This window comes from Staurois parvus, unplaced genomic scaffold (genome assembly GCF_062004578.1).
Source record: "Staurois parvus isolate SC_StPar_1 unplaced genomic scaffold, SC_StPar_1.0 ptg000448l, whole genome shotgun sequence".
NCBI lineage: Eukaryota > Metazoa > Chordata > Amphibia > Anura > Ranidae > Staurois > Staurois parvus.
The window spans coordinates 1,383,642-1,396,131 of NW_028318244.1; the positions used below are offsets into that span (position 1 = coordinate 1,383,642).

A 12,490-nucleotide genomic window follows, 5' to 3' on the forward strand; every position below is an offset into this window, starting at 1 on the left:
ACGGCAGGGCGGTGGCAGTCCAGGGTCGGGTTGCCGTCCATAAACGGCACCCTCCTTTTCTAGCTGTGCGCGCTCCCTGGGAGCGCGCACCACCGCGATCCGATGCCCGCTGTGTCCTCCGGACACAGTGAAACAGCGATCGTCGGACGGGACCTCTGTACGAGGTCCCAATCATGTGATCTCTGATTGGCGAATCAGTGATCACATGCAAAGTAGTAAGCAAGATGTCACATGTGACATCATTGCTTACTCTGTGTGAAATCTGTGAATGATCACAGAGGTCACATGGTACAAGGCTATTCACAACAGCCTTGTACCATGTGACAAGCTGTGACCACTCACAGCTCACTCAGTAATTCTCAATGACTGCAGGAATGCAGACAGAGAGAAAGAGAAATGATTGCTTTTACATCCTATATGGGTGTAAAAGCAATCAGTGTAAAACAAAAAAAAAAATCTTCATCACCCTCCACAAGTAGTACAGTGTCACCATGGTGACAGTGTACTGCTAGGGTGACAGTATGTAAAAAATAAATAAATAAATAAAAAATAATAATATAAAAAAATAAAATAAAATGTAAAAAAAAATGTTTAAAAATTATAATTTTTGGTTATAAACTAATTTGGATTTTTTTTTTTTACTAAAAAAATAACGGAATAAATTTTGGCTAAGATTTATGATGAAATGTTATTTATTTGCAAAATTTTATTTAAAAAAACACTTTTGTTCAAAATTTTTGAACTTTTTCATTTACATAGTAAAAAAAATTAAAATCCCAGCGGTGAATAAATACCACCAAAATAAAGCTTTATCTGTCTCAAAAAAATGGTAAAAAATTCATATGGGTACAGTATTGCATGACCGCGCAATTGTCACTCAAAGTGTGATAGCGCTGAAAGCTAAAAATTGCCCTGGACAGGAAGGGGTAAAAGTGTCTGGACAGGAAGTGGTTAAAGCCTCAAGCAGGTGGGTTGTTGTTCTGGAAGGGAAGAAGTGGGGCATGGACTTGTGCTCTTGGTGCCCCTATATAGCCATTCACATGCCCCCTTACACACTGGTACACTATCCTGCACCAGCTTGCCTCTCCTCTTTATAATCATTGAATATTGCTGGATGGTGTAAGTGGTTTAATCAGCAATTAGAATTAAGTAGAGCGGAGAGCACTATGGTTTCCTTATGTTTTACTGAAAAGACGGCTGTTGCGGAATCTGGTCCTGAAAAGGAATACTGAGAGTGATTGGGAGCTGTCTGCCCTGCAGTGGGAGAAACACTAGAGGTGTTTATGACCTCTGGAGATGTATACAATGGAAACGTTTCCGAAATTCATTTTGCATATTTGTTATTTTCAAATCGATTTGAATTTCGGTTGATGGCTATATTCGTTCTATTTTATTCCATTCTAATCTATTCTATTTTTTTTCTATTCTATTATATTCTATTCTTCTATTTTCTATTCTATTCTTTTTATTCTATTATTTTATATTCTATTTCTTTATTTTATATTCTATTCTGTTTTATCCTATTCTTTTATTTTATATTCTTTTTTATTCAATTCTTTCCTTTTCCATTCTATTCTAGTCTTTTCTATTCTTCTATGTTCTATTCTTTTTTATTCCATTCTATTCTATCCTTTTATATCCTTCTATATTCTCTTAGATTCTCTTAGACTTCTCCAGAGCTTCCCCCATCCTCTGGAACTCTCTACCCCAATTTATCAGACTATCGCCTACTCTGCTCACTTTTAGGCGATCTCTGAAAACCTATCTCTTCAGGGATGCCTATCCTGCCCTCAGCTAATACTGGAATCTTCTACTCTTCCAACCAGTCCATCCCCACAGTAACTACCTTTTGTACCACTAGCCCCTCCCTCCTAGATTGTAAGCTCCGAGGATCAGGGCCTCCTATCCCTCTTGTATTGAACTGTATTGTTCATGTATTGTCTCCCGTTATATTGTAAAGCGCTGAGCAAACTGTTGGCGCCATATAAATCCGGTATTATAATAATAATAATAATTGTAAGCTCCCAGGATCAGGGCCCTCTGTTTCCTCTTGTACCAAATTGTATTGTAACTGTTATGTCTACTTTCATTTTGTAAGCGCTGTGCAAACTGTTGGCGTTATATAAATCCTGTATAATAATAATAATAATATTCTATTGTATTCTATTCTATTCTATTCTTTTTTATTCTATGAAGCAAACTGAGTAGAAATCATCTCATTTCACTATAATACCTTACTGTATGTATTGTAATATGTTTCCATTTTCGAATTCAAACTAATTTTCAAATTCAAATTTGGATAATGCATTATAATTTATTTCTCATTCGCTGAAACTCGTTACTATCGTGATTCAGAAATTCGGACAAATCCCAATCCCCGAATCACGATGATTTAGTCCGGATTTCAATTCGTAACAAAACAAATGTCACATGTCTAAAGACCTCCTATGATTTAGAGGTCCAACTATAAGAGTTTAAAATTTCAGAAAAAGAACAGTGTGGTGGGGGCCCCATCCATACCAGGCCTTGTGGGTCTGGTATGGATTTTAAAGGGAATCGCACACCAAAATTTTTTTAAATGGCGTGCCCCCCCCCCAGACCGTTATCCGAGCATGCATCCCAGCAGGCTAGAAATGGAGGGGGATGAGCAAATGCAAATGCCCCCTCGAAGCCCACCGATGTCTGACGCGTAAACATGGACTTGTCAAAAGCTGTTGTTGTGTTTTTATGAACTTTGACTTTTTCTTTGGTGAATGAGTAGGGGCAGGGGCGGACTGACCATTTGGAAACTCGGGCACTGCCCGAAGGCCCGGGGTCAGTAGGGGGCCCCATGAAATGCCCCTGGTACCTTTTTCATAGGCTTTTTTGAGTTTGGGCAAGGACACAGGGGCCCCATGATCCTCTATTGCCCGGGGGCCCCAAGAGTTGTCAGTCCGCCCCTGAGTAGGGGTACTATGTACCTCATACACATTCACATGGGCGGGAGATCTGGGGGCCCTGCAGACCCCCACAACTACCGCCCAGCCCCCCTGCCCCAAAGCACCCCCCCATGTTGAAGGCATGTGGCCTGGTATGGTTCTGGAGGGGGGAATTGCTCATTCGATCTGAGCATGAAGACCGACAGGTCAGGAAAGAGGGTTTCCTGGCTTGTTGGGCTTCATGCTCAAATCGTTCCAATCGTTACGAAAATTTGGAATTTGTTGGAAAATGAATTAACGAAATGAAACGAATTTCAACTAAATTAGTTACTATTGTCATTCGGAGATTCGGATACATCCAAAAAGCCAAAAATGTGTCCAAATTCAGATGGAGACAAATTGCACACGTCTATATACCAGCATTTGGCCTCTCTTTGGACTCCCAAGTCCTACTGAGATCTGGTTGCCCTTCAGGCAAAGCAGATCCATCATGCAGGTCACTGTACTTGCTGTAACTTACTAACCTCTCTAATCCCTTTTTTTTTCTAGACAAGCCTTCAGGAATCTGAGACACAAAAATCCAAGGAGACAAATAATGGAGTCTTTCCTTCAGGTAAGCAAATATATATCATGCACATAAAGACTTATTTCTGCCAAACTATATCCTTTTGGATCAAGCGGGTCAAATATTCTTTCAGGTTTTTCCACAGTGAGAGTTTCCCTCACTTCCTGTCCCTGTGACAACTGTAGAAGAAATGCAGAGAGCGGTTGTCATCGGGACAGGAAGTCACAGATAGCAATAAAAAAAAAATTCAGAAGATCAAATCAAAGCTAGTCCTAGATGGATTGAAATGTGGCCAGTTCAGTGGGGACTGGATGAATTTCCATCAGTGTGCAGCCATCCCTGCTGAACAGAACTTGACCGTTTAATCAACTTCTGTCAAAGGGGCAAGCTGGAAAACCTGCCTGTCTGTGGGGACCGCTATCAAAATATAATATCCCGGAGGGAGGGGAGGATTTCTTCATTCACCTCGCTTGTGTTTATCTTTTTTTTCTTTGGCCCGCTTCAGGCTTTTAGGCACATCTGAAGATCACAACTTTGGTTAGTTTTTCACACAAAAACTTTTTAACTTTTGGTCACATTTTAACCACTTCAAGTCCGAACACTTTCACCCCCTTCCTGTCCAGGCCAATTTCCAGCTTTCAACGCTATCACACTTTGAATGACAATTGTGCGGTCATTCAACACTGTACCCATATGAATTTTTTAGCATTTTTTTGAGACAGATAAAACTTTATTTTGGTCGTATTTATTCACCACTGGGATTTTTATTTTTTTTGCTATATAAATGAAAATGTCCAAACATTTTGGAATAAAGTGTTTTTCTTATAAAATTTTGCAAATAAATAATCGTTCTTCATACATTTTGGCCAAAATTTATTCAGTTATCTTTTTAGTAAAAAAAAAAAAACCCAAATTAGTTTATAACCAAAAATTATACTTTTTCAAAATGTGTTTTTACATTTTTATTTTTTCATATTTATATTTATGTTTTTTTTTTTAACATACTGTCACCCTCGCAGTACAGTGTGACACTGTACTACTTGTGGGGGGTGATGAAGATTTTTTTTTTTTTACACTGATTGCTTTTACACTCATAAAGGCTGTAAAAGCAATCATTTCTCCTCTCTGGCTGCATTCCTGCAGCCATTGAGAAATACTGTGAGAGCTGTGATTGGTTACAGCTTGTCACATGGTACAAGGCTGTTGTGAATAGCCTTGTACCATGTAACAAGCTGTAATCATTCACAGATTTCACTAGTAGTAAGCAATGATGTCAGAAATGACATCTTGCTAACTAATATTCATGTGAACACTGATCGGCCAATCAGTGATCACATGATTGGAACCTCACACAACGGGCACCGGATTGCGGTGCCGCGCGCTTCCAGGGAGCATGCACAGGCTGCAAATGTGAGCGCCGTTTATGAACGGCAACCAGCTAATGCACTGCTCTGGCCTTTTATGTACATGGGCCAGACAGGAAGTGGTTAAAATGACACCATAATTATGATTTTGATACAAAGCATGGCAAGTTATTTTTCAAATGAAATAAAGGCTTTTTTATTACCTTGTACTCTGTAACGTTATCTCTCTATCTCCCGTCTGATCGATGTTTATAAACAATGTTACTTTGTATCTTTCTATCTCCCGTATGATCGATGTTTATAAACAATGTTACTTTGTATCTCTCTATCTCCCGTCTGATCAATGTTTATAAACAATGTTACTTTGTATCTCTCTATCTCCCGTCTGATCGATGTTTATAAACAATGTTACTTTGTATCTTTCTATCTTCCGTCTGATCGATGTTTATAAACAATGTTACTTTGTATCTCTCTATCTCCCGTCTGATCGATGTTTATAAACAATGTTACTTTGTATCTCTCCATCTCCCGTCTGATCGATGTTTATAAACAATGTTACTTTGTATCCTCTATCTCCCGTCTGATCGATGTTTATAAACAACGTTACTTTGTATCTCTCTATCTCCCGTCTGATCAATGTTTATAAACAACGTTACTTTGTATCCTCTATCTCCCGTCTGATCGATGTTTATAAACAATGTTACTTTGTATCTCTCTATCTCCCGTCTGATCAATTTTTATAAACAATGCTACTTTGTATCTCTCCATCTCCCGTCTGATCGATGTTTATAAACAATGTTACTTTGTATCTCTCTATCTCCCGTCTGATCGATGTTTATAAACAATGTTACTTTGTATCTTTCTATCTTCCGTCTGATCGATGTTTATAAACAATGTTACTTTGTATCTCTCTATCTCCCGTCTGATCGATGTTTATAAACAATGTTACTTTGTATCTCTCCATCTCCCGTCTGATCGATGTTTATAAACAATGTTACTTTGTATCCTCTATCTCCCGTCTGATCGATGTTTATAAACAACGTTACTTTGTATCTCTCTATCTCCCGTCTGATCAATGTTTATAAACAATGTTACTTTGTATCCTCTATCTCCCGTCTGATCGATGTTTATAAACAATGTTACTTTGTATCCTCTATCTCCCGTCTGATCGATGTTTATAAACAATGTTACTTTGTATCTCTCTATCTCCCATCTGATCAATATTTATAAACAATGTTATCGCTATCTCCCATCTGATCGATGTTTGTATCTCTTGATCTGTGGCTATAATTTTGACTGTCTACATTTAAATCATCAAACTCAGGTAAATCAATATCCTGAGTTGCCAGCAGCTCTCATTGGGCCTTACTGATAACCTCCATGCCCTGCTGTGTCCTGTAATGAAGCGGTCAGGTTGGAAGCACAGGGCTGCACTACACAGGACTGCATAGGAATTCTTCTCCTGGCTTTCACTGCATGACTTTTGGTTTGCACACATAAGCATCCCCCATTACTTTATGTTCTGCCATCCCTAGTACTCCACACCCTGCATCCACCCCCCCCCCCCCCCATTACTCCACATTCTGCATCCCCATTACTCCACACCCTGCACCCCCCCCCCCCCATTACTCCACATTCTGCATCCCCCATTACTCCACACCCTGCACCCCCCATTACTCCACACCCTGCACCTCCCATTACTCCACACCCTGCATCCCCCATTACTCCACATTCTGCATCCCCCATTACTCCACACCCTGAACCCCCCATTACTCCACACCCCCCCCATTACTCCACATTCTGCATCCCCCATTACTCCACACCCTGAACCCCCCATTACTCCACACCCCCCCCCCCATTACTCCACATTCTGCATCCCCCATTACTCCACACCCTGCACCCCCCATTACTCCACACCCTGCACCTCCCATTACTCCACACCCTGCATCCCCCATTACTCCACATTCTGCATCCCCCATTACTCCACACCCTGAACCCCCCATTACTCCACACCCCCCCCATTACTCCACATTCTGCATCCCCCATTACTCCACACCCTGCACCCCCCATTACTCCACACCCTGCACCTCCCATTACTCCACACCCTGCATCCCCCATTACTCCACATTCTGCATCCCCCATTACTCCACACCCTGCACCTCCCATTACTCCACACCCTGCGCCTCCCATTACTCCACATCCGGCACCCCCCATTACTCCACATTCTGCATTCCCCATTACTTCACACCCTGCACCCCCCATTACTCCTCATCCGGCACCCCCCATTACTCCACATTCTGCATCTCCCATTACTCCACATTCTGCTTTCTCATTACCTCACACCCTGCACCCCCAATTATTGCACATTCTGCTTTCTCATTACCCCACACCCTTCACCCCCCCCCCCCATTATTACACACAGTGCATCCCTCATTACTCCATACACTGCATTCCCTCTTACTGCACACAGTGCATCCCCCCAGAGTACTCCACATTCTGAACTCCTTATTACACCTTACTCTGCAATGTCCATTACTTCACATCCTGCATCTTCCATTTCTCCACACACTGCATTCCCCATTACTCTTCATTCTGCATCCCTCACTATGTCACATTCTGCATCCCCCATTACCTCAAACACTGCATCCACCATTACTCCATATACTGCACCCCCCATTATTCCACATACTGTATCTTCCATATCCCCCATTGCCCCATACTCTGCATCCCTCATGACTCTGTACTCTGCACCCCCCTATTACACCTCACTCTGCACTCCCTGCCAGCCCTATTTCCCTGAACTCTGCTCTCCCTGCAAGCTCTATTTCCCTGCACTCTGGACCCCCTAAAAGCCCCATTTCCCTGCACTCTACACCCCCCAAAAGCCCTTTTTTTCCCCATTTCCCTGCACTTTGCACCCCAGCAAGCCCCATTTCTTTGCACTCTGCACCCCCTGCAATCTCCATTTCCCTGCATTCTGTGCCCCCTGGAAGCCCCATTTCCCTGCACTCTGTGCCCCTAAAAGCCCTATTTGCCTGCACTCTGCATCCCCTGCAAGCCCCATTTCCCTGCAGTCTGCACTCCCTGCAAACCCCATTTATCCGCACTCTGCACTCCCTGTAATCCCCATTTTCCTGTACTCTTCACTTCCTGTAATAACCATTTCCCTGCACTCTGCACCCCCTGCAATTTCCATTTCCCTGTACTCTGCACCCCAGAAAGCCCCATTTCCCTATACTCTGCACCCCCTGCAATTTCCGTTTCCCTGCACTCTGCACCCCAGAAAGCCCCATTTCCCTGTACTCTGCGCCCCCTGCAATCCCCATTTCCCTGCACTCTGCACCCCCTGCAAGCCCCATTTCCCTGCACTTTGCACCCCCTGCAAACCCCATTTCCCATCACTCTGCACCCCCTGCAATCCCCATTTCCCTGCACTCTGCATTCCCTGCATCCTCCTTTTCCCTGCACTCTGTACCCACCTGCATCCTCCAATACATCTCCCCCTACATCCCCCTGACACACTCAGCACTTTTTGGTGGCTCTTCCCCTCTTTGGGATTTAGAGTGAAGCTCCACCTGGAGTGTGCTCACTGGCCCTCAGGGCCCCTTTTATAGCATTATCATTACACCACCTGCATGGCTCACAGCAGATCCTCCAATGTTTCAATGCAGAAAACTCCTCTACCTGCTGAGTGTGGCGGATTTGAGAGTGTTGTATTCAGGGATGAAAAGCAAAGAAAAAGGGGACCCAGGTTTAGGAAGTTGATGGACTGTGAGCTGCCCACCTGTAGCCCCTGCTGACCTGATGGGGCCTAATAAGAGGGGGCTGCCTGTACCCCTCAACAGCACTGAGATGGGAATAATTGAGGAGAAAATGTGAAAGCAGAATTTTATGGAAAAAAATATTAACATTGCAAACAAAATGTCATCCGGATTGGAGTTTAGACCTACTTTACGGGGCAGTGAATCTGACATTCACCAAATGTGAATTTTAAGGGGCATGTGTTTTAAATGACAGTGATTGATTCCCCACCCCTGAATGTTTGCTGAAAGTCACATTTACTGCTTTATAAATATGTCTCTTATATGTATCTCCTAATCTATTTAATCTATTATCTATTTAACATGCATTGAAGTCAAGCCTTGGCTAGCAATCAATATCCGCATTCATTGCAGCAATAAGTCATCCATTCAGCAGAAAAGAATAGCGGCTCAGACGTCTCCATTTGTAACTGTCAGCGGAAAGAATAGAGAGCGCAGATGACAAATCAAATAGCTCTGATGTATTCCGCCCACCTATGTAAGCATTGTAATGGAACCTTACCAAGGAGCATTGCTCATTGTCTAGGGACCTCGCCTAATCACCTGACACTGTGCCCTCTAGTGACGAGATGATCTCATTACAGGCTCGTTAGGCTGGCACATGTCGCATTCACTGTGCGTCTCGCCGGCGATCATTAATCTCGAAAAATAATTTTTCCAGTGGGTGTGATGAGAACCTGGAAAACTTTGCAGAAACAAAAGACTCCCTCTCTGTCTTTCTCTCTCTCTCTCTCTCTTTTTTTTTTTTTTTAACTTGGCCGCTTGTGGCTGAACAAGCAGAGGCAGGAAGAGCTGAAAGGGAAATTGATCTGTATATACAAGTTCTATGTAAACTACAAGAAATGCACCAGAGTTTATCGTTTGTACCAGGGGCGGACTGACAACTCATGGGGCCCCAGGGCAATAGGGGATCATGGGGCCCCTGTGTCCTTACCCAAACTCAAAAAAGCCTATGAAAAGGGTACCAGGGGCATCTCATGGGGCCCCCTACTGATCCTGGGCCCTCGGGCAGTGCCCGAGTTTCCAAATGGTCAGTCCGCCCCTGGTTTGTACTCAGAGACATTAGAAGGAAACAGTGGACATCTGTCATGATAGCCCTTTAATTAGTCTGCTGATGGAGAGCTGGACCAAAAGCAAGGAGGATCTGATTTTAGAGAAAGTCCTCTGTTGGCCAGGTTCTGTTACTGAAAAGACAGTTGAGCCGTGAGCTTCTTTTAACCACTTGAAGTTCAGGTCATTTAAATGCGGCCTATGGGTGGCAAGAGGTCCCCCAGTCTGCCCTGACATCGAGGAGAGGATCTGTGGCCTTCAAGTCTTCCCAACTGGGGGGTCTCTCGTCAGGAGAGCCCTCACCAAGTACAGCCTCGGCAGGTCCTTAAGAAGCCGGGTCAACCGGGATCTAGGTTCACGATAGTATGCCTTGTCCTTGTCAGGAGCCTTGTGCTCCAGGAAGTTCAGGGATTGATGTCCTTCCTCTTTACAGGTTGGGCCATTTTTGTACCCTTGTGCACTTTTTTATGTGCTGTGATTTTGTGGTTCACTTTTTTTACTCACTGGAGTCCACTTGCACCTTACCATGGAGCTCCTTAACTTCAAGTCCAGACACTTTCACCCCCTTCCAGTCCAGGCCAATTTTCAGCTTTCAGTGTTATCACACTTAGAATGACAATTGTGCGGTCATGCAACACTGTACCCATATGAATTTTTTAGCATTTTTTTGAGACAGATAAAACTTTATTTTGGTGGTATTAATTCACCACTGGGATTTTTATTTTTTTGCTATATAAATGAAAAAGTCCAAAAATTTTGAAAAAGAAGTATTTTTCTTACAACATTTTGCAAATAAATAATCTTTCTTCATAAATCTTGGCCAAAATGTATTCATCTATCTTTTTAGTAAAAAAAAAAAATATTAGTTTATATCCAAAAATTATAATTTTCAAAGATTTTTTTACATTTAAATTTTTTTTTATATTATTACTTATGGGTTTTTGTTTTTTTTTTAACATACTTTCACCCTAGCAGTACAGTGCCACCATAGTGACACTGTCAGGGGCGGACTGACCATTTGGAAACTCGGGCACTGCCCGAGGGCCCAGGGTCAGTAGGGGGTCCCATTTTATGCCCCTGGTACCTTTTTCATAGGCTTTTTTGAGTTTGGGCAAGGACACAGGGGCCCCATGATCCCCTATTGCCTGGGGGGCCCATGAGTTGTCAGTCCGCCCCTGGACACTGTACTACTTGTGGGAGGTGATGAAGCTTTTTTTTTTTACACTGATTGCTTTTACACCCATAAAGGCTGTAAAAGCAATCATTTCTCATTCTCTCTGGCTGCATTCTTGCAGCCATTGAGAACTACTGTGTGAGCTGTGATTGGTCACAGCTTGTCACATGGTATGAGGCTGTTGTGAATAGCCTTGTACCATGTGACCTCTGTGATCATTCACAGATTTCACACGTAGTAAGCAATGATGTCAGGAAGTGACATTTTGTTTACTACTATTCATGTGATCACTGGCCAATCAGTGATCACAGGATCGGGACCTCACACAGAGGTTCCGTATAGCGATCGGTGTTCGGTGCTGCGCGCTCCCAGGCAATGGATGCAGGGGGGGGGGAGACGTTTAGAAACGTTCACTGAATGACTGAACTCGATGGCCTGTTTGCCCACCTGCCCAACTGAACCTTAGGCTTGTTGGGAAGTCATTCATTCAGTGGCACTACAGGTGTGTTAATTACTATGGTGCTTCCTTGGCCCTATTCAGCTGCCGGCCAGCAGTAAACAAGTGCGGTTCAATGCGTTATGAACTGAAATTCGGACAAAATTTTTTCTATTCGGATGAATCCAAATGTTCAAATTACAATATTAATTAATTTAAACGAATCCGAAATAGCAAAACAAAATTTCATCTAATATTTGAATCTAATTTGAATCAAAAATTTAACTGAATTTAAAAAAAACAAATTTGAAATATCGCTGACTATTGCTGATTTCTTTCAAAGACTGTGTATTAGTGTTAGAATAAAGCCATCTTCCGAAATTTCAATTTAAAAAAGAATGCAATAGAATAAAACAAACGTGTATGTATGAATGTGAGTTAGGGACCTTAGATTGTACACCCCTTGAGGGTTAGGGACTGATGTGAATGTACAATATATATGTAAAGTGCTGCGTAAATTGACGGCGATATATAAGTACCTTTAACCCCTTCACGCCTAAGGATAAAACAAATCTTAATGCCTAAGCACAATTCTGCAACCTTGACATGTGTTAGTAAAACCGTTCATATCATCACAACGACTTTGTACATCCAGGTGGATTATACCTTGATTTTTTCAGGACAAATTGGGCTTTTATTTGGTGGTAAATGGAAATGGATAGCTCCTGATTTTTTTTTTTATTATCAAAGGAAAACTGGCCCAAAATAGTAAAAAAAAATCATTTTTTTTTATTTAGCTGTGTGTTTCTTGTTACTACCATAACCTACCACCAAAGAACAACCCAAAATAAATTCTCCAGCTCTTGAAAATTGCAGTGGTACCATATATGTGTATGTTATTTGTTTGTTTGTACCCGTAGTACAACCCAGAAACAAGTGCGCTTTTTGTTTTTGTCTTTTTTTTTTTTACCTAAAACACACTGACACTGACATTAACACTTTTTTTTTAATCCAGACTTTTGACCTTGACCCAAACACTAACCCTGGCACTGAACTAGATCAAACCTTGACCTAGGTATTTTTCTTTATTTTTTCTTTTATTTTTTAATATTTATTTATTTATCTTTTTTTTTTACAAACATTTTTTTTTTCTCTCTATGCC

At 42.1% G+C, this 12,490-nt stretch overlaps 1 protein-coding gene across 1 annotated transcript in view; it reads left to right on the forward strand.

Moving 5' to 3' along the window:
* The window catches only part of LOC149453540 (uncharacterized), a 109,845-nt gene that overhangs the window by 66,928 nt on the left and 30,427 nt on the right, over positions 1–12,490 (forward strand). Inside the window, exon 4 of the mRNA XM_089688170.1 lies at positions 3,468–3,531. Within this exon, the coding sequence (XP_089544296.1) occupies positions 3,468–3,531 (64 nt within the window). The remainder of the gene's footprint in view (positions 1–3,467; positions 3,532–12,490) is intronic.